Raw genomic sequence first — 26,216 nt, 5'->3', positions numbered from 1 at the left:
GATGCTGCCTGGCCTGCTGGGTTCCTCCAGCTCCACACTGTTATCTCTGACTCCAGCATCAGCAGTTCTTACTATCTCTGAGTGAGTTAAACCTTCCCTTGACTCTATCCACATTGTCCATCTCAAGGTCGTTCTGGGTGATTTATTTGTTACATGATTATCCCTTCATGCCTTCTTCTGTCCTTTTGAAATTAGGAGTTATACTCCTGCCATTCAAAGCCACATTGTAAAAACAGCTCCTCCCAGCAGTAATTCTGGTGCCTGCTTTGGGTTTACTAACTGATCCATCTGACAGATACAAAGGAGAGAAACTGATCCCATGAGATTATGATGAAGAAGCTGCTTCAGGAACTGAGGGTTGACCAGATGGTGGCGCTGTCGTTCGCTCTAAGCTGAAGTAAGGGTCTAGGCCCGAAATGTCAGCCTTCCTGCTCCTCTGATGCTGCTTGGCCTGCTGTGTTCATCCAGCTCTACACCTTGTTATCTCATAACCAAGACCAGCTTTTCCAGCAGCTATTGCTAAAACAGCAGAGACGTACAGATTTCACAGCTGGCAAGTTCAGAAACATGACAAACAGCTTCAGAAACATCTGATACAGCCCAATAGGTCAGGCAGAAAGAAGTACAGGCAACTTATTAAAGCCTAGTACAACTGAAACACAGGGCTGAATTTTACCAGCCCCCAGGAGACAAAGAGTGAGACGAGGCATCTTGTACAATGGGGGCAGAAGGCACTAGAGCAAGTGGGGAGCCCAGTGTCTGTGGATCCTTTCGATTTTTGTGGAACTTTAGGCTGCCTTAATTAGATTATCCCTAAACTGTCAAAATGTAGGAGAGTACTAGTCATCAGCATAGAATCCCTACAGTGTGGGAACAGGCCCTTTGGCCCAACCAGTCCACACCAACCCTCAGACATCCCACCCAGACCAATCCCCCTATAACCCACACATCCCTGAACACTATGGGCAATTTAGCATGGTCAATCCACCTAGCCTGCATATCTTTGGACTGTGGGAGGAAACCAGAGCAAACCCACACAGACACAGGGAGAATGTGCAAACTCCACACAGACAGTCACCCAAGGGTGGAATTGAACCCAGGTCCCTAGCACTGTGAGGCAGTAGCACTAACCACTGTGCCACCCTCAAGTTCATGAAGTCTACCTTCACAATATTATCCTAGGATCTGCTTTCTTCTAGTAGGTTCGCATTGAATCCTTTCAAAGGCCAAGATATTCAGCTTGAAATAAGACATCCAAATCTAGACGTAATATTTCAGGTGAAGTCAGATTATGGCTGCATACAACAGAAGCATCATTCCATTCCTTAAACATAGAAAGCTAGCACACAGAGGCAGCAGGGAATCAGGAAGCCTAATGGAATGTGGGCCCTTAATTTCAAGGGAGTTGGAGTATAAGAGTAAGGGAGGTCTTACTGCAACTGTATAAGGTGCTGGTGAGACCACATCTGGAGTACTGAGAGTAGTTTTGGTCCCCTTATGTAAGGAAAGGTATTATTTCATTGGAAGCAGTTCAGAGAAGGTTTTCTAGGATGATCCCTGGTATGGAGGGATTGTCTTCTGAGCAAAGGCTAAGCAGGTTTGGACTCTTTCATTGGAGTTTAGAAGATATCATTGAAATCTGTGGGATTCTTAAAGGGTTTGACAGGATAAATGCTGAGAAGATGTTTCCCCTCTTGGGAGAGTCTAGGACAAGAGGGCATAGTCTCAAAATAAAGGGATGCCAAATTTAAGACTGAGATGAGAAGAAATTTCTTCCCTCAGAGGGTTGAGATTCTATGGATCTCCTTACCACTGAGAGCTGTGGGGGCAGAGTGTATATTTAAGGCTGAGATGGATTCTAGATTGGAAGGGAACCAAGGATTATGGGGAAAGGATGTGAAAGTTGATGTGAGAAGTGTCGGATCAGCTTTGATCCTACTGAATGGCAGAGCAGGCTGGACGGGTCGAATGGCCTATTCCTGTTCCTGTTTGTTATGGTTCTATGGTCTTTGTTCTCCAGCTCCCTTGAGACAAAGATCACGATCAGAACCATGGAAAAGGTATGGCATAGAATGATACCATTCAGCCCACTGTGCCTGAGGTTCATTCCAGTGGATGTTTTTATCACTTTTTATGGCTTGTACGTTAACACCTACATTCTGTTCCTCCTTCACAGTGTCTCTTACCACTTGGAAAATGTTTCTGAAAATATTTGTTTTTAATGGAGCGGGAAGGGGATGGCGTCATGCTTTCCCACATTGAACACCATCCACCCAGTTCTGTCCACCTGCTTGTGTCACTTTGCAACTTTTTGCTTCCAATTCTCTCTGTGGCCTGGACCTGTTTATGGGCACCTTGTCAAGGGGCACACCCATGGGCACACCCATGCCCTCACCTGCCATTCAGTCACATTTCACCAAAATAATTTGAAACATCTAATTACTGTAGAGGTTGGAAACCTTAATCAGATTTAATTGTATGTGCAATTGTCAATTAAAATATATTTCACCAAACGTGTGTCCTGTTTGAGATGTTGAAGTAAATTATAAGGAGTTCTGTTCACTGGTGGATTAACATATGTTAACATATTGACATATTAATATTCCACACTTCGCTCAGGACAGAGGCTGTGGTATTTTATCACAGAATAGAATATCAAAGTTCAAAAGAAATGCTTACTTGACAGTTTATCAAATGTCCTTGTCGTTTTTACCTGGTTAGAAATGTAATCATCTGCAGGCCTCAAGCTATCTGTATGTTTTCATGATCACAGTCGGTCAAATTCGATAAGAAAGATGCTGCCCTTTAAAAATGTGAAATTCCTTATGTCTGTTCCACATCTGATACATGCACACGCAAATATCAGCAGAGGATCAGTCTGAAGCCTTTGTAGTGAGTGTTGGCTCAATCCCTCTTGTGTATTGACATGGATTTGTATGGGTTGCGATTTTACTGTTATTTTAGTTATCAAGTACAAATTTACAATCCCAAGAGGTAGTTCCCTTATTTGCTGAATTTGTCTGTCATCCAGTCTGTAAAAGGCACACCTCAGCGAAGTGCCATATTGCTTTAAGTCTCTCTCCACAACAGCAGGAATGGTTTACACCGCGGTGCCAGGGGTGAGTGTTAGTGGCAATGGGACCTGTCTTTTCCTCAAACACTTTCACAAGAACTGCTCTCACTGTGGGTGTCATTGGTCAAATGGGGTTCATCAGAAGGAACTTGTTGGTGGCATTCCCGCTTTTCCAATGTTTGATCCAAAGGGCATGTTTATCAATTCATTCATTCATTGCACAGCTAAGAGTCTCATTGGCAGGATAAGGAGGCCATCCTGGGGCTTTTTCTGCCATAGACATCAGGGTGGAGGTTGGAAGGCAGTGCAGTTCCCATAGCCACAGTCTTACCCAAATAAATCTCAACACCATCACATGGGGGAGGACACTAATTTCCGCCCAACGTTTGAATAGTTTCCTGAGTTTGAGAATGTGTTTGCCAGCAATAACTTGCATTGAAATAGCACCTTTAATGTATCGTCACAAAAGAATAATAGGACAGAAAAATGACACCAAGTAGGGAACAAAGGCCCAAAGCAATGCATAGTCACAGTGATAGAGAGGTATGTTTTAAGTAGCATCTTAAGGGAGAAAGAATAGACAAAGAGGTTTGAGGATCCATTAATGGATGGCCATGTTTGGAACCAAGACCATTGAAGACATGTCTGCCAATGGCAAGTTAAGGATGGAGTTGCAAATGTCCAGAGTTGGAGGACTATAGTGATCATAAGCTCTGGAAAAGAGGTAGACAACTTAAGACAGGGCAATCTTCAGTCTGATGTTTGTGCATCTTAGGAATTCTCAACCACAGAGTACTGTACGTGTTCAGCTCTTCCATTCGGTGAGGTTGGGTTTCGAGCACTAAGGGAATTAAGGGAAATGGGTATGGGGTGAGCCAGCAGTGTTGATGCAGAAATTCAGTCATGATGTCTCAAAATACTAGAGCAAGCTCAAACGTCCATGTGGTTTACTCTTGCGTTGATTGCTTCTGGTCTTATCTCAGAGGAGGAGGTCACAGGGAAACGGTGAGATCATGAACCAATTTTGAACCTGAGAGTGAGAATTTTAAGTACAAGCTGTTGCCAGACAGGAAGTCTGCAAGCATAAGTGGTGATTCGTGAATGGACCTTGCAGTTTTAGGATACATGGGGATGAAATCAAGCTAATGAAGGGTTGGTGATGGAGGATGGAAGCGCCAGAGAGAAGAGCATTACTTGAAAAGCACAGAGACAGGTTAGAATTATCGATCAATCCCTGATAAAAGAAGCCCATGGTTGGCAAATGCAGCTTTTGGGTGTAGGTGGAACAGCTGTTAGCGAGAGGTGGGGAAATTCCTGCACTACTTAAGTTCCACAACAGCTGCTGACATGGAGGGCAGAAGTGAAAGTGATTGAGCAAACAATAATATGCAGAAGAAATGTAAAGAAACAATAATCAAAGCAGATGTCTAAAAGTATTAGTCAACTTCAGCTTTAAGGCAAGATTTTCTACAATGAAAACTGTAGAAATTAGGAAGTGACAGATCAAAATGGCTGTGAAACAATGAGGTAGCAGAGCAGTGTGGACACATTTATCTTTCAATAAATGTCAAAGAGACCTAAATACAACTTGAAATTTTCAATATTTTCCTTTGTTTGTTATTTATTTATTCACAGAATGTGGGTGTTGGTGTTTGGCCAGCGATTGTTTCCCATCCTAAATGACCTGGGGAAGGTGGTGCTGAGCCACATCCTTGAACCCCAATAATTTGTTTGCTGTAGGTAGACCCACAATGCCCTTAGGGAAGGAATTCTGGGATTTTGACCCAGCAACACAGAATCAACACCAAATATGTCCGAGTCAGGATGATGAGCAGCTTGGAAGGAAAATTGCAGGAGGTGGTGTTCCCAGTATCTGCTGCCCTTATCCCTTTAGATGGTAATATAGAACATAAAACATAGAACTGTACAGCGCAGGAACTGGCCCTTCAGTCCATGATGTTGTGCCAAACATGATGCCAAATTAAACTAATCTCTTCTGCCTGCCCTTAGTCCATATCCCTCCATTCCATGCATTTAATGTGTGTATATAAATGCAACATAAATGCCCCTATCATATCTGCCTCGACCACCACCCGGGCAGAGCATTCCAGACTCCTACCACACTGTCTGTATAAAAAGTTGGCTCCTCACATCTCCTTTGAACTTTCCCCTCTAACCTTAAATGCATGCCCCCTAGTTTTTAGACATTTCAACTCTGGGAAAAAGGTTCTGACCATCAACCCTATCTATGCGTCTCTTAATTTTATAGATTTCTGCCCTCAGCCTCTGCCAGTCCACAACTCAAGTGTTTCTAGCCTTTCCTTATAGCTCATTCCCTCTAATCAGGGCAGCATCCTGGTAAACCTGTTCTGCACCATCTCCAAAGCCCCCACATCCTCTCTGTAATGCGGTGACCAGAACTGAACGCAATACTCTAAGTGTGGCCTAAACAAAATCTTATAAAGTTGCAACATAACGTCCTGACTCTTTTACTTGATTTCCTGACCAATAAAGCAAGCATACCATACGCCTTCTTTACCACCCTACCTTCTTGAGTGGCACTTTCAGGGAGCTATGGACTTGAACCCGAAGATCCCACTCTACATCAATGCTGTTCAGGGTCCTGCCATTAACTGTATATTTTTCCTTAACATTTGATCTCCCAAAGTGCAGAACCTCATATTTACTTGGATTAAACTCCATCTACCATTTCTCAGCCTGTATCTGCAACTGATCTATATTCCGTTGTATCCTTTGACAACCTTCTACGTTATCCACAACTCCACCAATCTTTGTATCATCTGCAAACTTACTAACCCACCCATCTACATTTTCATCCAAGTCATTTATATATGATCACAAACAGCAGAGGTCCCAATATGGATCTTGGGTTCAAAAGGTGCTGCCTAAGGACCCTCGGTGAATTTCTGCAGTGCATCTTTTAGATTGTACACTTTGCTGCTACTGTGTGTTGATAATGCAAAGAATGAATGTTAAAGGTAGCGAATGGGATAACATTCAGGCAAGCTCCTTTTTTCCCTGACTGGTGTTTAGCTCCTTGAGTATTATTGGAGCTGCAATCATCCAGGCAAAGTGGGGAGTGTTCCAACACACTCCTGAATTGCACCTCATGAATGGTGGACAGGATTTTGGGGAGTGAGAAGGGGCAGAATTTCCAGATTCTTGTAGCTACAGTATTTACGTGGCAAATCCAGTGTATTGATAGTGAGAAATTCAGTGATGGTGATGCCATTGAGTGTCAAGGGGCAACGATAGATTCTCTTTTGTTGGAAATGGACAATCCAAGCACTTGCTTGCAGTGAATGTTACTTGCCACTTATCAGTCCAAGTCTGAATGACATCCAGGTCTTGCTGCACATGGACACCACTGATACCTTCAATATCTGAGGAGTTGGGAATTGTGCTGAATATTGTGCAATGAACAAAGTACATCCAACACTTCTGACCTTATGATGGAGGGTAGGTCATTGATGGAGATGGTTGAGCCTAGGACACTCACCTGAGGAAGTCCTGCAGAGATGTCCTAGAGCTGAGATCTTTGACATCCAACAATCTCAATTGTTGGTACTGCTCCCTGCATGCCCTCCTGCCCTGTTCATTGGACCCAGGGTTGGTCCCCAGTTTGATGGTAATCGTAGAGGAGGGAATATGCCACTTGCTGGCTGAACTAAATTCTGTTACTGCCAATGGCCCACAGCACCTCATGGATGCCCAGTTCTGAGTTGCTAGATTCATTCAACATCTATTGCATTGAGCACAGTGGTGGTGCTACACAACACGATCCTCAATGTGAAGATGGGACTTCATCTCCACAAAGACTGTGCATTGTTCACTCTGACCATAACAGTCATGGACATGTGAGCCAGTGAGGCCAAGGTCAAGTTCGTTTTTCCTTCTTGTTGGTTCCCTCACCATCTGCCGCAGACCCAGTCTAGCAATTATGTACTTGAGGACTCAGTCAATTTTGTAAGGAATAGTGCTAATGAGCCACCCTTGGTGATGGATGTTTAAATGGCTCACCCAGAGTACTTTCTGTACCCTTTCACCACAAGTGCTTCTTCCGATTGGTGTTTAACACGGAGGAGAATAGATTTATCAACTAACAGCGTCTGTGGGGTTCGTAAAGGGGAGGTGGAACTGTATTTGGTAATCAGCAGGTGGATACCTTGCCTACGTTTGACCTGATGCTATGAAACATCATAAGATCTGAAATCAATTTTGAATACATCCCAGGACATTTTATAGCTCTGTCTCTACTGGATATCACTATGCCACCAACTCTAGCAAGTCTGTCCTACTGGTGGAACAGGACATATCTAAGAATGGTAATAATACTGTCTGGGATACAGGGTCATAGAGTTGTACAACACGGAAACAGATACTTTGGTCCAACTTGTCCGCGCTGACCCGATATCTGAAATTAATCTCGTCCCATTTGCCAGCATTTGGCCCATATCCCTCTAGTCCCTTCCTATTCATGTACCCATCCAGATGCCTTTTAAATGTTGTAATTGTACCAGCCTCCACCACTTCCTCTGGCAGCTCATTCTATATGCGCACCACCCTCGTGAAAACATTGCTCCTTAGGTCCCTTTTAAATCTTTCCCTTCTCATCTTAAACCTATGCCATCAAATTTTGGACTCCCCTACCCTGGGAAAAAGACTTTGGCCATTCACCTTATCCGTGGCCCTCATGATATAATAAACCTCTATAAGGTCACCCCTCTGCCTCTGACACTCCAAGGAAAATAACCCCAGCCTGTTTAGCATCTCCTTGTAGCTCAAATCCTCCAACCCCGGCAACATCCTGGTAAATCTTAAATATAATCATACCTTACAGACAATGTCAGGCTGACTATTGTTAACTGATTAATACAAGAGCTGTCCTAAATTTGGCCCCTAAATGTTAGTAAAGTGAATGTGAAAGGGTCAACAAGGTATTTAAGAAGGGAAGCTGCCATTGTTTCAGAGATAGTGGGAACTGCAGATGCTGGGGAATCTGAGATAACAAGGTGTAGAGCTGGATGAACACAGCAGGCCAAGCAGCATCAGAGGAGCAGGAAGGCTGACTTTTCAGGCCTAGACCCTTCTTCAGAAAATTTCTGAAGAAAATAAGCGTTGTAACTGATCGAAAAAAGTAAGAGATAAAATATATATTGAGTGTTTCTCTCATGCCTTCAGCTTCTCTCCACCACCCTTCTTCAAAGCCAACTCTCTCCCTGCCAAACCTCGAGGCCAGAAAATTTTCTGAAGAAGGGTCTAGGCCCGAAACGTCAGCCTTCCTGCTCCTCTGATGCTGCTTGGCCTGCTGTGCTCATCCAGCTCTACACCTTGTTATCTCAGAATCTGCCATTGTTACCTGGACTGGTCTACATGAGATTCCAGACCCACAGCAATGTGTTTGACCATTAACCATCCTCTGAAATGGGCCACTTAGTTAAGAAGAGTGACAAAAACAGGCTTTGCCAGCAATGCCCACATCCCATGTAAGAATATTTAAAAAAACATACTGAGCATAGCATATATCTGAAACATTTGCTTTCATTTTGAGCTTGATAGATTGTTAATACGTCAAGGTGTCAATGCTTCTGGATCAAAGGGGAGAAAATGAAGTTCAAATAAAGGTCAGCCATGATCTAAGTGAATGGCTAAACGCCCTTTTCATGTTCTGAAACATTGTCCTTAAACAGAAGGTTGCACCCAAACTCTTTATCTAGATCTTAACATCTACACTCACAACCCGCCCTCCCACAGTAAAGCAGCACAGTCCACATACCTACAACATAAATGTGGTCATTGAATGTAACAGCATTGATGCACTTGGCTTCAACAGGCATCGGTGACTTGAGGTTCCATTTATTGACTGTTGGGTCGTAGCACTGGGTTCTATCAGTGGCCAGCTTCCCATTGGGTCCTCCTCCAATCACGTAGAGTTTCTTCTGATAAGTGGTGGCCGCAAACGAGCTCACATTTACAAGGAGTGGAACCACCTGCAGGAGAAGAAATCATTTGAGTCTCGCTCAACCAATGCCCAGATTGAAAGGACACCTTTGTGAATAAGCGTTGTAACTGATCGAAAAAAGTAAGAGATAAAATATATATTGAGTGTTTCTCTCATGCCTTCAGCTTCTCTCCACCACCCTTCTTCACAGCCAACTCTCTCCCTGCCAAACCTCGAGGCCAGTCTACCCCTCCCTCCATCCCCAGGTCTGAGAGAAGTGGTGAAACTCCGTATGGTATCAATAAAGAGTGAAGGACCTGGCATTACAGAAAGTGTGGGCCAGTACAACAACAACACTGGATTCTACTGAACAATGATGAAAGTTACATATGTCCTGTTCACAAAAAAACAAACCCAGGAAAGATCCAATGACTGCTTCATCAGTTTATTCACAAACTTTGTTTCCACAGATACTGCCTGACTTGCTGATTATTTCTAGCACTCTCTGTTTTTATAATGGTAAGTTAGATGGTACAAACATCTGATTCTTTAGCAGATCTGTTCAGCTACAGGTTCCACAGCTTGAAGTCGAGGCCTGGAAACAGGCCCAGACTAAATCCTGACCCACACCTCGAGCAAGGTTAAAGAAGGGGAAGCACTAATCTAGTATAATTATACCTCAAATGTCTGTCATTTCAGGCAAGATGCTTTGGAACGTCTTCAGATCACTCTTACAATACTGTTATTATTCCCTGAAACTGAAACAAGTCACGACGTGTGGATTTGAACAACTTATTGGGTTTTTTTTCGAGAAACTGCTTAGCATTATATCCGCGATAAAACGTTCTATTTTTGTTTCTGGACAGTTGTATTCATCAGGTTATTTCTGGATCAGAAAATTGCGAGAACCAGTCTTCCCCCAGGATGTGTGCTCCTAACCTAGGTTGATATTTTGGTCCTGCATTGTCAGAGGTACTGTCTTTTGAATAAAATGTTAGACTCAGGGCCTTAACTGCCCTCTAAAGTGCATCTAAAATACCTTGACTTGCACAAGTTGACCGCTGTGGTTTAAATTACATTACAACAGTGATTACGTTTAAGGGGTACTCCAATGGGTGTGAAGCACTTTGGCACATTCAGAGGAAGCCATCTATCTAATGATCCAACTCACGTGACAGAAAAATTGTGACACCCGATATAACGGGTGAAATATACAGAAAATACACAGCATACAAGAAAAATCACATTGTCCTCTTGACTGATGTTAACCTAGAAGATACAGCAGAGATGAAAGCAAAATACCACAGATGCTGCAGAGCTGAAATAAGAACAGGAAGTGCTAAAGAACCTGTGTGGGTCTGGCATCATCTGAGCAAAGAGAAACGGAGTTAATGTTTCGAGCCCCATATGACTATTGTTCAGAATGCAACATACATGCTGGGTTCGATAGATACCTCTGACCAGCAATTGTGAAACGGGTCATATGCTTCCACACTGTTGAGACGGGAAATGCCATCAAAGCCGCCTACAGCATACACTTTGCCGCTCAGGACTGCCATCTTGTGGCGCCACCTTCCAGTGTTTAAATATTCGACCTGAATCCACTTATTTAAGGAGGCATTGTACTTCCACACTTCATGCTGCGTCTCTTTACCACCTGCAAAGCACCACAGAAAGAGAAACCTTAGTCCTGTAACTCCACTTAACGCTTGACCTTTCTCTTTAGCCAAGGTTATTTCTTTATTTTTCTAATTGATTCCTACGATCTGTAATGTTGGACATTTTATTTCTTTATTTTCCCTAAAAATTTGGACTTAAGAATTTGTACCTTGGTACCCTAGTACCTACGATGGCACCACAAGTGGCAACTTGTAAACTTTTCCCCATTAAAGCTGATCCTAATCCTAATTCTAATTTCTCCTGAAAGGAATCTCTGGCTGTCACAGGTTTTGAACTTGGGACCCCGTGTCTGAAAAATACATTGTATCTCCCAAAGAAAGTGAATCTCCTGGCCTGTCGCTCACACACTGAGAAATATCAGACCCCTTCAACAGTCTGCCACAGTGCTCCCTAATCATTTTCCCACTGAGACCCCATTATGAGACTTGAAAATTGTCACGATCCCTCCCTGAGAGAATGGGGGCCTCTTAGAGAGAGACAGCGTGGTTGTTGTAACTCAGTCAAGAGCTACATGGTGGCTATTGCTGTCTCAGAGTTCATGACCCCAACAGTTCAGGTCTCTAGCCTACTGTGGGTCCCAACCTCCACTTTGGGAAAACCCAGTCTGCTATCATGGTGCATCCTGAAATACTCACTTATACGTGGAACAATTCTAAGGACAAAAACCTGACTAACGTAGCCAGGAAGGTTCCAGGTTTGATTCCCGGTCCGTGCTAATAGGTAACAGAGGCAACAATGGAGGAGACAGAATGGGCTCAAGCACAGTTGGACAATGTTCAGGGTACAGGTAATATCAGCTAAGACTTTACTGTCCAGATGGAAAGTGTACACATTGCAGGTTGGGTCTGTGCAGATGCCTCTCTGTCTCCAGACAGCTCCTTTCCACCCAACCAACAATCAAGAAGCTAAAGTTGACACAAATCGACACAATGCACGGGCATGAAAAACCATAGAATTCCTACTGTGTGGGCTATTCGGTCCATTGAGTCCACACTAACCCTCAAAACAGCATCCCAGCCACACCAACCCTCACTACTCCCCATCCCTGTAACCCTGAATTTCCCATGGATATCCCTAGTCACTATGGGTCAATTTAGCATGGCCAATCCACCTAACCTGCACATCTTTGGACCGTGGGAGGAAACTGGAGCACCCAGAGAAAACCCACGCAAACACAGGGAGAGTGTGCAAACTCCACACAGACAGTCACCCAAGAGTGGAATCCAACCCTGGAGCTGTGAGGCAGCAGTGCTAACCACTGAGCCACTGTGCCACTCACAGTCGCTTGGCTGAGGTGCTGGACACGGCGGCCATTGGACTGGGCCCTGGTGAGCAGCTAGGAATTGCAGAGGAGTAGAGGGATTTGGGAATCCAGACACACAGGTAACTGAAAGCTGGGGGACAGGTACAAAAAGAAATCAAACAGACTAATCAAACATCAGCCTTCATCTCAGAGTGGCTGGAATAGAAAGGGCAGAAAATAATGCTTCAGTGAATCGGGCCCCTTATGAAATACTGTGCTGCATTCTGGGCATTGAGTCCCAGTTAAGCTATAGTAGATTTGAAAGATGTACAATGCATGTTCAGCAGAATAATGCTAAGACTTAGAGAGTTACATTATGAGGACAGATATCAGGATGGCATATACAGTCTGGTAAAATAGACCAGCGCGCAGCAGATCAAATTTAAAGCAGAGAAATGTGTGGTCTGGTAGGAAGAGTGGAAAGGTTAATTTGACCTAAACTGTTCTAAACATGATGCAGAATTAGAGAGACCTTGGAGTGTATGCACACAAATCTTTGAAATGGCTGGCAACGTTGAGAAATCTGATTAAAGAAAAGAATAATGGAACAATGATATTATGTACATAGAGCAAGCATGTTATCCTGAATCTTTATAAATCACTAACTGATTCAGGCTCAGCTGGAGTACTGCGGCCAATACTGGACACTCTCTTTAGGGAAGATGTCAAGACAGTGAAGAGTCAGCGCAGTTTGGAGCTGGAGGAATACAGCAGGTCAGGCAGCATCAGAGCAGTAGGAAAGTCTACATTTCAGGTCAGGACTCTTCTTTAAAAATGATTTTTTCTGTGTCCAGAGCCTCCAAAAAACGTTTTTCTCTGCATCTGCAGATCTTGCTATCTCCGAGTGACTTAAGACAGTGAAGAGGCTGGCGATTTACAAGAATGGTGCCAGGGATGGGATGGAGATGGCAGAATGGCTGGGGTTGTTCTCTTTTGAGCAGCAAGTGTTAGGGAGAAATTTAAGCAAGGTGTTCAAAATCATCCAGAGTTTTGATAGGGTAAAAAAGGAGGAACTTGCAATGACAGCAAAAGCAACAACTGGACAATACAGAGTGAAGAAGGGTGGCAAATGAACCAAAGGCAACATGGGTAGAATTCTCTTCATGTAGCACCTCTCTCATTACTGAGCTGAACTGTCAGCCTAAATCGATGTGCACAAGTCTCTCACATGGGACTTCAACTTTCTGATTCAGAGCCAATGGTCTATAGCTGACTGAAGGGAATTTTATTTTAAAAATATGAAGGAGGAGAAGGGTTATGGGGAAAAGCGAGGAGCTAATGAGATAATGATCAAAGAGCTAACACAGGCACACTAAACTGAATAGCTTCCTTCTGTGTTCCATCCTCCCATGATTCAATAACAGATGGCATGGCTGTGTAACCACTTCATTTCAGGAGGTTGTGAGTTGATTTGATTGCGCTGAGTAAAATGATGAAAGAATTTGGTTAGAGTAGATACAGAGAAGCTGTGGGCTGGATTTTGACACATTCCAAAGCCAGCCACTTTCGCAGAGTTAATATAACCCCGATTTCTCCCAGTGAGGGAATACAACCTTCAAATGAGAGCTTGGACATTCAGGAATACAGTCAGGTAATACCACTTCATACAAAGAATAGTGGAAATCTGGAGCCATCTCTCCAGAAGGTTTTGGATATTGGAGCATTGTCAAGAATCAGGGCAACAGATTTTTATTAGGCAAGGGCGTCAAAGGTGGATAAATAAAGTGGAGGTACAAATCAGCCATGATCAGATTACCAATTGGTTGAGGCTTGGTGTCATATTTGACACTGAGATAAGCTTCTGACCAATTCTACAAAGTCCACACATTTCCACCTTGTAACACTGTCCATCTCCACACCTGTCTGAGCTCATCTATTGTTGACTCCCTCACCAGGCCGAGGTTGACTTTAAACCTGACTATTATAAAACATATCCGAGTTTCATCCCACCTACTCCCTGCATAATTCGAAGGTTAACTAAAGTTTTCTGTCTGTGTCCAGGATCATGCCAAACCCTATTCATCCATTACCCCATGCTCACCAGTCTACATTGGCTTTCATTTAATCAATACCTCACTCTTAAAATTCTTATCCTTGTATGCAAAGCCATCTATAGCTTGGCCTGTCCCCCATCTGTATAATGTCCTCCAGTTTTACAACCGTCCGACTATTCTGCACTCCTCTACTTCTTGCCTTCCTCACATCCCTGATTTTTTAAATCCCTCCACCATTGGTGAAGTTCCATTTCCATTTTCTATGTTTCTTTCAATGTTTTCCATCTCTAGCCAATTTGTGTGGAACAGCCGCTAAGTTTATTTTAAAGAAAGCAGTTAAACTATTTACTGTACTGCTGGAAACAGGAATCAAACACTTGTTATCTTTTTAACTTCTGAATTGCTTTGTTTGTTGAGATGAGGGTATATGCTGGCTGATACAGAGTATATCTCCCATTGCATTGTCCTATCGAGGATTGGGAACAGAGCAGTGGTAATGACACTTGACTAGCAATCCAGTAACTCCAGACCAATGTTCCAGGGACACAGGTTTGAATCCTACCAAGGCAAATGATGACATATGGATTCGATAAAAAAAATCTGAAATTAAAAGCAATCAAGTCTAAAGATGACAATTGCCATTTCTGGTTCACTAATGCCCCTTAGGGAAGTAAATTTACCATCCCTAACTGGTCTGGCCTACATGTGACTCCAGACTCACAGCAATGTGGTTCACTCTTAACTGCACTCCGGGCATTATGGATGGGCAATTAATGCTGGCTTGGCCAGTGATGCCTATATCTCTACAAGTGAATTTTTAAAAAAACACTCCAAGGGAAAGTGTAGCTCAGATACAGAGTGAAGCTCCATCTACACTATCCCATCTAATCCCATACTAATCTGCACTGAGGTTGGTCACAGGTTTGGGAATGTTGGAAATGCAAAGTGACTGTTCCCCATGGCTCACCTTGCTGAGGTCAGAATAAGCAAATGCAAAGGACTATCCAAGCAGGGAGCGATGAGCAGATGGTTCTAAGCTCACGACTCACCTGAGATGTAGACTTCATTCCGAAATGTGATACAGGCAAACTCCACCCACTTCTTGTTCTCACTTTCTACTTCCAGCTCAGTGATGGGCAGCTTGGCCACCTCCAGGCGGCTTCGTCGGAGTGGGTCTAAACAGGTCACCTCTGACACAAACTTCTCATCCTTGGTGCAGCCGCCAATTATCATAAAGACCTCTGACTGGAACTCCTGCATTCTGGGTTTCGTCCTCTCTGAGATAATCTGGAACCAGTGAGAGAAACAGCCAAGAATTAAAGCAGATGTACGTTTTCCTTTGTTCAGACCCAGGTTACCATGAAACAGGATCGAAATTAGCCTCTTCACTCTCCATCTTGGCGAGGCCACAGCTTGAGTATTGTGTGCAGTTTCAGTCTCCTAGTCTGAGGAAGGACACTCTTGCTATTGAGGGAATCCAGCAAAGGTTCACCAGACTGATTCCTGGGATGGCAGTACTGACATATGAGGAAAGACTGGTTCGACTGGGCTTGTTTTCGCTGGAATTTAGAAGAATGAGCAGGGTCAGGGGGTTCTCATAGAAACATATAAAATCCTGATGGGACTGGACAGGCTGGATGCGGGAAGAAGAATGTTCCCAGTGTTGGGGAAGTCCAGATCAAGGGGTCGCTGTCTAAGAACAAGGGGTGAGCCATTCAGGACTGAGATGAGGAAGAATTCCTTCACTCAGACAGTTGTGAACCTGTGAAATTCTCTCCCACAGGAAGCTGTTGGGGCCAGTTTGTTAGGTACGTTCAAGAGAGAGCTGGATGTGCAACACAAGGAGTCAAGGGGTATGGGGGAAGAGGGCGGGCATGGAATTCTAAGATTGCATGATCAACTATGATGATATTGAAAGGTGGTGTAGGCTTAAAGGGCTGAAAGGCCTTCTCCTGCACCTATTTTCTATATTTCTGTCTTACAAAGGCTTCACCTTCAATCCCTGAGCTGATCACTGAATAGCTTCAAGTACTGACATTAGAATTGGCCTCGTGTGAGGATCACGGTTCTGCCTCTGAGACAGAAAGTGTGAGTTCATGTTCCAATCCAGAAACTTCAACACACAAACTAGGCTAAAAGTAATCATTTTGAGGTAGTGCTACACTGTTGACTGTGGCATCCACAGTCAAGTACTAGACTCTGAGAAGAAGGCAGCAAGTCTTTACCAGAGACAGATGTACTGCCTCACTGAATGTTGTATGATGCAAATAAAAGGAACTTTGTCGACACCTATCTGAGTCAGACCATATAATTACTCTTGGGTAAAGATAACCTTCCTAATACAGTTGCACATCTGTAATACAGTTAATCCCAGAGACATCTGAATAGTGGAACCAAACCACTTAACTTTAACCTCACTACTGCTGACCATTCCAATGTTCCCCTCACACCTAAAACTCTCTGTAAACTTCAGCTCCTCCATCTTTTGACCATTTCTGAACTCTGACTAAGTCCTCTCATCCGTCACTGCTGTACTGGCCGAACAGATTGGTTCCTGTTGTATAGCGATTCCTCATACTTAAAATTCTCAAACATATTTTCTATAATTCCAGCCAATTCTGAAGTACGGTCAGATTGAAACAAAAGGTTAACTCTGTTTTTCTCTGTCCACAGGTGCTGCCAGACCTGTAGATTTTCTGTGTTTGTTTTTGAATCCCTCAATAGCCTAGTCCCTCCCTATCTCTGTAACTCCCCAAGTCCCACACTGTCTTAGAACTCTGTAGAGCTCAACCCAGGTGGCACAGTGGCTCAGTGGTTAGCACTGCTGCCTCACAGTGTCAGGGACCCGGGTTCAATTCCACCCTCAGGCGACTGTCTGTGTGGAGTTTGCACATTCTCCCTGTGTCTACGTGGGTTTCCTTCCACAGTCCAAAGATGTGCAGATTAGGTGGGTTAGCTATTAGTTAAATATCCCTTAGGATGGACTGCACTGTAGGGATTCTATGATTCTAACTCCCTTGAGATGTTTCAGTAAAATCCTGCAGATCCCCTGGCAGGATAGGGGCTCCAGTATCAGTGTCCTGTCTCTGTGCAATATCTTGAGCATTGAGGCACTGGTTACAATCAGTCAGCTGCCCTGAATAGATCACATTATCCTCATGCCTGACACAAGACTTCTATTCCCAGCTCCATCACAGCATGCAATTACTTTGGAGGACAGAGGAAGCACTTCAACACCTCTGATGGGCCCAGATGGAGAACAAGCTCAAACAATATAAGGGCAAAAGGTACAGAAACCCAAGTGTTCCACTCTTCCTGCTTCAGCAAGGACCAACTGTCCCACCTGTGGTATGATGTGTGGATCTAGTATTGCACTGTTCAGTCACCCACAACTCAGGAATAGAAGAACAGCACCCTTGATTGCCATGGGAGTGCCGAAGAAGAGAAATTCTGCGCTCCGTCAGTATTGGCCTCTTGTGGATCCCTTGCTACCTTTGTCCCACTTGTTGGGCAATGCTGTAGTCCTGAACTCTGGAATGGTCTTTGCCTCTTGTCTTTCAGATCCCCTTTAATATCTAGCTTGTTCACCATACTTTAGGTTCTAATCATCTTAAATGTTCCTTCTTTAATCATGCTGTGTTTAAATACCCTGTTTTGAAGTGTCTTAGGGCATTTTGTTAAGTTAAAAATGCAAAACAAATGCTGTGCTATCACCATTGCCACCACAACTAACGCAAGACACATGCAAGGACTTGAAAAACAGAAGTATTTCTCTGCTACAATATCGATGATAGTGCACCCTGCAGCTAGGAAACGACATTGTGTATAATGAAGCATTTCCATCAAAAAGAGGAAATATGTCCATCCACATCCATTATCAGCAACTAGAGATGGAGCCAGAGATGGGGCTGGGAGAAAAACATCTTAAACAACTTGTATTGGTCAATAATTTAAATGATTGTGAAGTCCCATTGCACAAGATACGTTCAGTATGGTCTTGCTACATCTGTGCTTTAACCTTCTTCTGACTGACTCTCTCTCTCTCTACCTGTCTAACGGTCTTTCCAGCAATTGTTTTAGGAATTCTTACTCAGGGTTTTTCTGTGATTCTCTGTACCTTTCTGTGATTGGCTCTGCACAGGGGTTGTTTCAGGGCCATGTTTTGAGGGCTTCCTGTTGTTAAAATAAGAAAACAAAGATGGTGCGGATTCTGGAAATCTGAAACAAAAACAGAAACGGCTGGAGAAATTCAGCAGGTCTGGCAGCATCAGCGGGGAGAATACAGAGTCGACATTTTGGGTCCAGTGACCCTTCTTTCGAATTTGAGAGCCAGTTCTGAAGAAGGGTCATTGGACCTGAAATGTTAACTCTCCTTTCTCTGTTCAAGTTAAGATATCCTGTTATTTTTGAGGGCTTGCTGATTTTGAGGCTTTGAGGCCTAACCAGAGGCCTTTTCATGTCCCTGATGTATTTAAGGCTACACTGTTTTTGAAGCTTTACTTGTTTTGAGACTTCTCCTTGACTAAAATCTATATTCTGTCATTATTTATGTAGTTGAACAGCATGACCTGCTGATATGGCAGTCATGATAATGAAAAACTTCTACAGTCTTTGCTGATAGGCCCTTAGAGTACTGCTTGAAACCTTGTTGATTGGACTTGCTAGTTTAAGGCCTTATTGGTTTTGAGGTTTTTTTTTAGGTTTTGCTCATTTTGAGATATTACTGGTTTTCTTTTTACCGCAGGTCCAGTTTTGAATAACCCAAATTTGGATAGTTTAAAATCTACAGCTCAATGTCCTAAATAACCCATGCAACCAGATATTTATTGACCCACTGATATCAGGAGTACAAAATGGAGTCTGCTGAATACATACTGTGGCCAAAAACCAAGCAGGGATACCCTATCTGACGGAGGTCTAATGATGAGTGAGGGCCAGCATCCACAGGAACACTGAACGAATGGTTTAAGAGCATCACTGGCCTGTGCTGAGATTTATTTAAACACAAGGACACAACTCTGTCCCACTGCTCCATTTTGTCCCTCAGGCTCTGGTTTTCAGCTCACATTTTGTGCAGGCCATGATCCTGCTCACAGTGGTTGGCTCCTGCAATGCATCAGGAGTAACGTGGATCCCCAGGCTTGCCCCTGTGCTGTTGGAAGCTCCTCTGCCTCTTTATAATTCCTCTTCCAGTTCCGAACAGCTTTTTGATTTAGCTACAAATGTTGACACAGCTAAAGGCTGTAAAAGCTCTGAGTCTTGTCAAATTTCTTCACTGTTTTCCACACACAGCATGGGAGAAGGAGTATGGTGACATTTCAGTGAAAATAAATTTCTTGTTGGATATGGTTATTGAACTGAGCTCTGTTAATGACACTTACTACCACTAAATATTTTGCACACCAAAAAATAGGAATGGAGATGAATGCTCAAATAATAAGTAATTTGCAGTTGCACTAAAAGTGACCCATTATGTTCTTTGAGCTCTCATTTCCACTTGTTGTACATCGTCTATTTCCCAATAATTTTCTTTGTCTTTCTATCACTCTGTCACACACATATAAGGAAACAAACTGACATGTATTATCTTCGGTTTTAGGATGTTATTTTGGTTCAATCATAACCAATTTCCGGCCTTGAGGTTCTGCTCTCAATATGTCTCAGTGTTTTGGCTTTTGAGAATTGATCTTTATTTTCTGGTGTCCCTAACATTGGGTCAATTTTAATATGCAAAGGGAGGTCCTGTGCATTTCTTAGGATCCTTATGCAATATTTATCAAAATGTAAGTGGACTGTTCACCATATATGTTCAAACTGGCTTTCCCAAGCCCACAATGATTCTAACTGGCAATCCTTAACTTACTTCCACTGTTATTTGGATGTATGTACACGATATAATTTAGTTAGGACAACTTGACATAAGCACAAAGTATTGTTAGGATTGCTTGACACAAGCTGAAAATTTTCTGAATGGAATTAAGAGTTGCCACAGTTACAAAGGGGTGAATTAGTTCAAAGATAACGGAAAATGTGAGATCATAAGCTCATCATGGCAATGTAAAAAAATCTCAGAGAGATTTTAAAGACAGGAACTAAAACTATAGCATAAAAATAAGGTAAGAACAAGAAAGGCAGAGGCAGCAACTGAGTAAAAATCAAACATGACTCAGTTCAGCTACACTTGTGATTTCTCACACATGTTGAGTTAGATATTTTCTCTAATAGTAAGGGACCCTCCTAACAGCAAGTATGCAAAGATATTGTCGGTTTTTACGGTACAGCACCGTGAACCAGGAGGCATGGGTTCAAGTCCTACCTGCTCCTGAGGTATGTAATAACATCTCTGATGATGATTAAAATAACTAAAAAGATATCATTTGGAGTCTTATTGTGCCATTGTAGTGTCCCTACTACCTCTGAGCCAGGAAGCCAGGGTTCAAGTCCCATCTGCTCCAGAGGTGTTCCATAACACATTTGGATAGGTTAATTAAAAATATCACTAAAGGTATCATTTACATGTAGTCTCAGTGAAATTTCTGTGATGATATAGTGGCAAGGCTCAGTCTAATGCATATGAACTCAAATTCCATCATTGCAATTCTTGGAATTTAAGTTCAATTCATCATAGTAGAATATAAAGTGAGTCTCAATAACTATGGACATGTAATTGTCATTGACTTTGCAAAACTCCATCCATGCACTCAGGAAGGAAATCATCATTCCCTATCTGGTCTGGCCTACGTGTTATTCTAGACACTCTGAAATGGCCGAACAAAGCCACTCAGTCCAAGGGGCAATTAGAGATGGGCAGTAAATGCTGACCTTGTCAGAGGCACCCACCCACGTGCCATGAAGGAAGATAAACAAACAATACATCTTTACTAACATATCACTGACTCAAGTTTCTTAGAATCATGATGGCTATGGTTTATGCAACCACTACAGTTTGCAGGGGGCCTCAGTGTCACGGTGCAATTATTAAGATGAAGCCCAGAGGCTGACTTCTGGAAGATCGTTGGACTGACCCCTTAGGGTGCAGGCTGCAGCAGTATCACCTATTGCAGGTTTATTTCAGTGTTAATTACCCCACTTTCTTAATATGAATACAAGAACTGCAGATGCTAGAAATCTGAAACAAAAATAGAAACTACTAGAAAATTGTAGCAGGTCTGTTGAATGAAAGCAGAGTTAACATTTTGGGTCCAGTGAGCCCTTTCCAGACCCGTCACTTTCTCACTTTCTCACTCTGTTTCCATTTTTTCCCTCTGCCTCACATATTCTCCGATTTCTTTTCTATCGCACTTTCTTTCAGTTTATTCCTTTGTGTCATTGTCTCACTCTTTCCCTCTCCAGATTTCCTATTCTCACTCACTTCTCATTTGTGCAGTTATTTTGTGGTCCCCAACTCGGTAACTTTTCATTATTATTTCATCGTGCTGACCAGGCTCTTGAGTTCACAGGCTTGTTTAGGTTGGACACAGTCCTTCCTGTCAAGCCACAAGCCGCTGTGATGTTAGTTCAGCTCTGATTTTGTTTTAACAAGTTTCCTCCCAGCTTTCCTGAAGGTGCCTTCTGGAATAGCAACAGCTCACAGCAGTTTGTGAGCAAGTGAACATCATGTGTCAGATGACAATATACGGTCAAAAGGGAAAGGGTGTAAATCCTCAATAAACAAATGGATTAATGAGTTCAGACAAGTGGATATTAAAAGCTAGTTACTGGAAGCAAGACATGATTGAAAATCTAAATGGAGTACCAGAAAGTTTAGACCAAGAATCCTTTCAAATATCAAGTCACCGTTGAAAGCAAAAGCTTTGGCCAATATATTGATATTAATTCAAAGAACAAAGAAAAATACAGCAAAGGAACAGGCCCTTTGACCCTCCAAGCCTGAGTCTATTCCTATCCTTATTTAGACTCACTAATTATTGCCCCTATGTCGTTTCTATTCCTCTGTTCACCTCCCATTCATGTGTCTATCATGAGCCTTAAATGTTGCTAATGTGCTTGTTTCCACCACCCTCACTGGCAGTGCGTTCCAGGCATCCACCACCCTCTGTGTGAAAAATTTTCCCCGCACTTCTCTCCTAAAACTCCCCCTCTCACCTTGAACACATGCCCTCTTGTGGTTGATCTTTCCACCCTGGGAAAAAGCCTTTGTCTATCCACCCGACATATGCCTGTCATAACTTTGTAGACCTCTATCAGGTAGCCCCTCTGTCTCCGTGTTTCCAATAAAAACAATCCGAGTTTATCCAACCTCTCCTCATAACTAAAACCCTCCAGGCTGGGCAACATCCTGGTAAACCTTCTCTATGCCCTGTCCAAAGCATCCACGTCCTTCTGGTAGTGAGGTGACCGGAACTCAGAAGTCAGTTTGCAATTTAATGCATCTGCATTTCCAGCAGAAAACTTCATCTGTCAGGAACTGATCTTGGGAATCTGGATTTGCACCCACTGTGATTTTTCAGTCTATGCTTCCTGATCACTCTGCATGGTGGTGATGGTGGCAGAATAGTAAAGGCACTGGGCTCAAAGTGCTGAGGCACAGCGATTCGAACCCACTGCAGCTGCTGGTGGAATTAAAATTCAATTCATACATCTAGAATGAACTAATTCATATTAATCTCGAAACAGTAAGCTGCACACTGTCAGGAACAAGAGATCATATCTGGAGTGAGACACAGCCTGCATGAGTGTATAGTTCAAGAATTGGGTGCAGAGGGAAAGAGGTAATTTTTCTACATTTGTAAGGTCTTTTTACGTATAAATTGAAGGCCACAATCAGGGGCCCAGCTCTAAAAAAAGAGTGACATCACAGTAAAACCGTTAAGCTCATTGAAAAACAACAAAAGCTGGGGATCACAGTGGATCAGACAGTATGCATGGAGAGAGACCAAGCTAACATTTTCTGATGAAGGGTCTAGGCCCAAAACATCAGCCTTCCTGCTCCTCTGATGCTGCTTGGCCTGCTGTGTTCATCCAGCTTTACATCTTGTTATCTCAGATTCTCCAGCATCTGCAGTTCCTACTATCTCTAACGTTTCGAGTCCAGATGACTCTTTATCAGAGCTGATGTTCATTGGCTGGCAATAGCAACTAATTTGGTTACCTATTATAAGTTACTTTCAGCTTGAAGGCATATAGGCGAAATATTTACAATTTCAAAGCTAAAAGACCAGCAGGAATTTTTTAAAAAATAAAATTAAGAATTAAATAAATAAAATATAGATGCAGGGTCAGAGGGTGTGTAGTACCTACACAGTGTGGGAGCTGTGAACCACATTGTGTTTGTAGTGACCACGCCTGTAGCAAGTGCTGGTCGTGGGAGGAACTCTGGCTCAGGGTTGCTGAGCTGGACCCTGCGCTTCAAACACTGCAACATATCAGGGAGGGGGAGACTTACCTGGACACGGTGTTTCAGGACCCATCAGACTAACTACCTCGAATTGGGTCAGTGACAAGGGACAGGAGGGTGTGACTACAAGTGAGGCAGGTAGAGAGATCCAGTAGTGGCGAAGGAACCCTAGCTCTTGAGTTTGTCTAAGTTTGAGATTCTTGCTCCCTGTGCGGATGAGAGGGAGAGGGGTGTGTAGGGAGGATGAGGAAATTGAACATTGCACTGTGCTATTATTCAAGAGGGGGGAGAAAAGAGAAATGTAGTTATTGTCAGGGATAAGATAGTCAGAGGATAGATACTGTTCTCTGGCCAGGATCGAGAGTGCTGAAGGCTGTGTTGCCTGCCTGGTGCACAGATTCAGGAAATCTCATCTGGACTGTGGAGGAACTTGCGAGTGGGAGGGGCAAGATCCAATTGTCATGGTCCACAGAGGTACCAGCGATATAGGTAGAAAAAGGAAAGAGTTTCTGCTGAGGATATATGAGCAGTTAGGGACTAAATTAAAAAGCAGAACCAAAAAAGTAATAATCTCCAGAATCCTACCTGAGCCATGAGTTAATTGGGACAGGGTCAACAAGATTGAAAAGGTAAACATGTGGCCTCAAAGATTGGTGTGGGAGAAATGGGTTCAAATTCATGGGACATTAGCACCAGTACTGGGGAAGGAGGGAGTTCCAATGGGATGGGCTCCACCTGTATCATTTTGGGACAAGAGTCCTAGTGAATCACATAACTAGGGCTGTGGATAGGGCTTTAACTAAAATAGTTTGGGGAGAGGGGTGGTAAGTTCAGTTGCACGGAAAATTATGGAATAAGTTAAAGGAGGGGAGGTTATTAAAGTGTCCAGAACAAGTAAAAGGACAGAGAGTATGGAAAGTGTCAGGAATCTAACTTCAGGCACAGCAGGTATGTAGGAAATTATGACAAGGCAGTCGGTCAACACAATGAGGGTGTTGCACTTAAATGCATGCAGTAGACAAAATGAGGTAAATGAGCTTGTAGTGCAGATTGAAATTGGCAGGTAGGATAGGGATCAGGGCTGGGAAGTAAATAGCCATGGATAAACATCCTATCGAAAGGACAGGCAGATGGACAGGGGTGACAGGGGCAGCAGTGCTACTTTAGTAAGAAATTAAATTAAATCAATAGCAAGAGGTTATGTAGTATTCGAAGGCGTAGAATCTGTGTGGGTAGAGTGGAGGAACTGCAAAGGAAAAAGGACCCTAATGGGAACTGTGTACAGACCTTCCAGCAGTAGTCAGGATGTGGGGAAGAAAGTAAATCAGGAAATAGAAAAGGCATGTGAGAAAGGCACTAATACAATGATCATGGGGGACTTCAATAGGCAGATGGACTGGGAAAATCAAGTTGGTAGCAAATCCCAAGAAAAGGAATTCATGGAATGTCTATGAAATGGTTTTTTTGGAGCAGCTTGTTGGAGATCCCATTAGGGAATGGGCAATTCTGGATTTGGTGATGTGTGGTGAGGCAAATTTGATTAGGGAGCTTAAGTTAGAGGAACCCCTATGGAGCAGAGACCGGAATATGATAGAATTCACCCTACAGTTTGAGAGGGAGAAGTTGAAAGCAGATGAAACGGTGTTACAGTTGAGTCAAGATAACTACAAAAACATGAGGGAGGTGCTGGCCAGAGTTGATTGGAAGGGGAACCTAGCAGGGATGATGGTGGAGCAGCAATGGCAGGAGTTTCTGGGGGAATTCAGGAGGCACAGCAGAAATTCATTCCAAGGAAGAAGAAACATGCTAAGGCAGAATGAGGTAACCACAGCTGACAAGGGAAGTAGGGACAGCATAAAAGCAAAAGAGAACATTTGCAATGTGTTGAAGATTAGCGGGAAGTCAGACGATTGGGAAGCCTTTAAAAGAGGATAAGTAAAACAAGCAATAAAGAGGGAGAAGATGAAATATGATGGTAAGCTAGCTAGTAAAAAAATGGTAAGAGAGAGGCAAGAGTGGACATTGGACCATTGAAAAATGAAGCTGTAGAAGTAGTAATGGGGAGAAATGGCGGAGGAACTGAGGAGGTACTTTGCATCAATTCTCATGGTGGAAGACACCAGTAGAACTTCAAGAGAGTCAGGGGGCAGAGGTGATTGTTGTGGCTATCACTAAAGAGAAAGTGCTAGGGAAGCTGAAAGGTCTGAAGGTGGATAACCCTACAGAAATGAGATGAGGAGGAATTTGTCCAATCAGAGGGTGGTGAGCCTGTGGCACTCATTATTCCAGGAGGCCAAGTCATTGACTGTATTTAATACAGAGATAGATAGGTTACTGAAGAGTAAGGGGATCAAGGGTTACGGGGAAGAAGGCAGGAAAATGGGTTGAGAAACGTATCAGCCATGATCAAATGGCAGAGCAGACTCGATGGGCAGAAAGGCCTAATTCAGCTCCTACATCTTGAGTTCTTATGGTTATAGAAACTCTGATATGTAGAAACTTCCCTGCAGATTTAAGGACTGATGAAACTGGAAAATTTGCTTTATACTCTTCGGGGATGAGGGATGTTCATCAAGGGGTGATATGATTCAGGCTCTTAAAGCAACAGAAAGAGCTAACAGGCTCTGCGGGGCTGACTCAATTTAGAATTGGTGTCAAGCCAGTCAAAAGGGACCATTCTCCAAATGTTTCACTGGGTTACTCAACTGTGGAGGTCATCATTTTCAGGCCCACTCCATTTCTGAACTGTCATGTGCCAGTGGGCACTGCCAGGTCAAATTCACCTGATCATGGTCAGGAAGAACCAGTTTCCCCACTTTGTCAAGATGTATAGAGGTCAACCATAA

At 43.2% G+C, this 26,216-nt stretch overlaps 2 protein-coding genes across 2 annotated transcripts in view; one reads left to right on the top strand and one right to left on the bottom strand.

Annotated features, from left to right (window-relative positions):
* The window catches only part of LOC109923964 (probable G-protein coupled receptor 148), a 34,040-nt gene extending 31,596 nt beyond the window's left edge, over positions 1-2,444 (top strand). Inside the window, exon 3 of the mRNA XM_048604134.1 lies at positions 2,177-2,444. The gene's annotated coding sequence lies outside the window, so the exon portion shown is untranslated. The remainder of the gene's footprint in view (positions 1-2,176) is intronic.
* klhl6 (kelch-like family member 6) overlaps positions 1-26,216 on the bottom strand; it is a 53,818-nt gene that overhangs the window by 7,249 nt on the left and 20,353 nt on the right. Inside the window, exons 4-6 of the mRNA XM_020530080.2 lie at positions 15,062-15,299; positions 10,490-10,692; positions 8,871-9,084 (exon numbers count right to left, since the gene is read on the bottom strand). Of these exons, the coding sequence (XP_020385669.1) occupies positions 8,871-9,084; positions 10,490-10,692; positions 15,062-15,299 (655 nt within the window). The remainder of the gene's footprint in view (positions 1-8,870; positions 9,085-10,489; positions 10,693-15,061; positions 15,300-26,216) is intronic.

This window comes from Rhincodon typus, chromosome 13 (assembly GCF_021869965.1).
Source record: "Rhincodon typus isolate 14 chromosome 13, sRhiTyp1.1, whole genome shotgun sequence".
In the NCBI taxonomy this organism is placed as follows: domain Eukaryota; kingdom Metazoa; phylum Chordata; class Chondrichthyes; order Orectolobiformes; family Rhincodontidae; genus Rhincodon; species Rhincodon typus.
The sequence above is the reverse complement of the archived record's forward strand: the minus strand, read 5'-3'. Positions and strand labels throughout refer to the sequence as shown.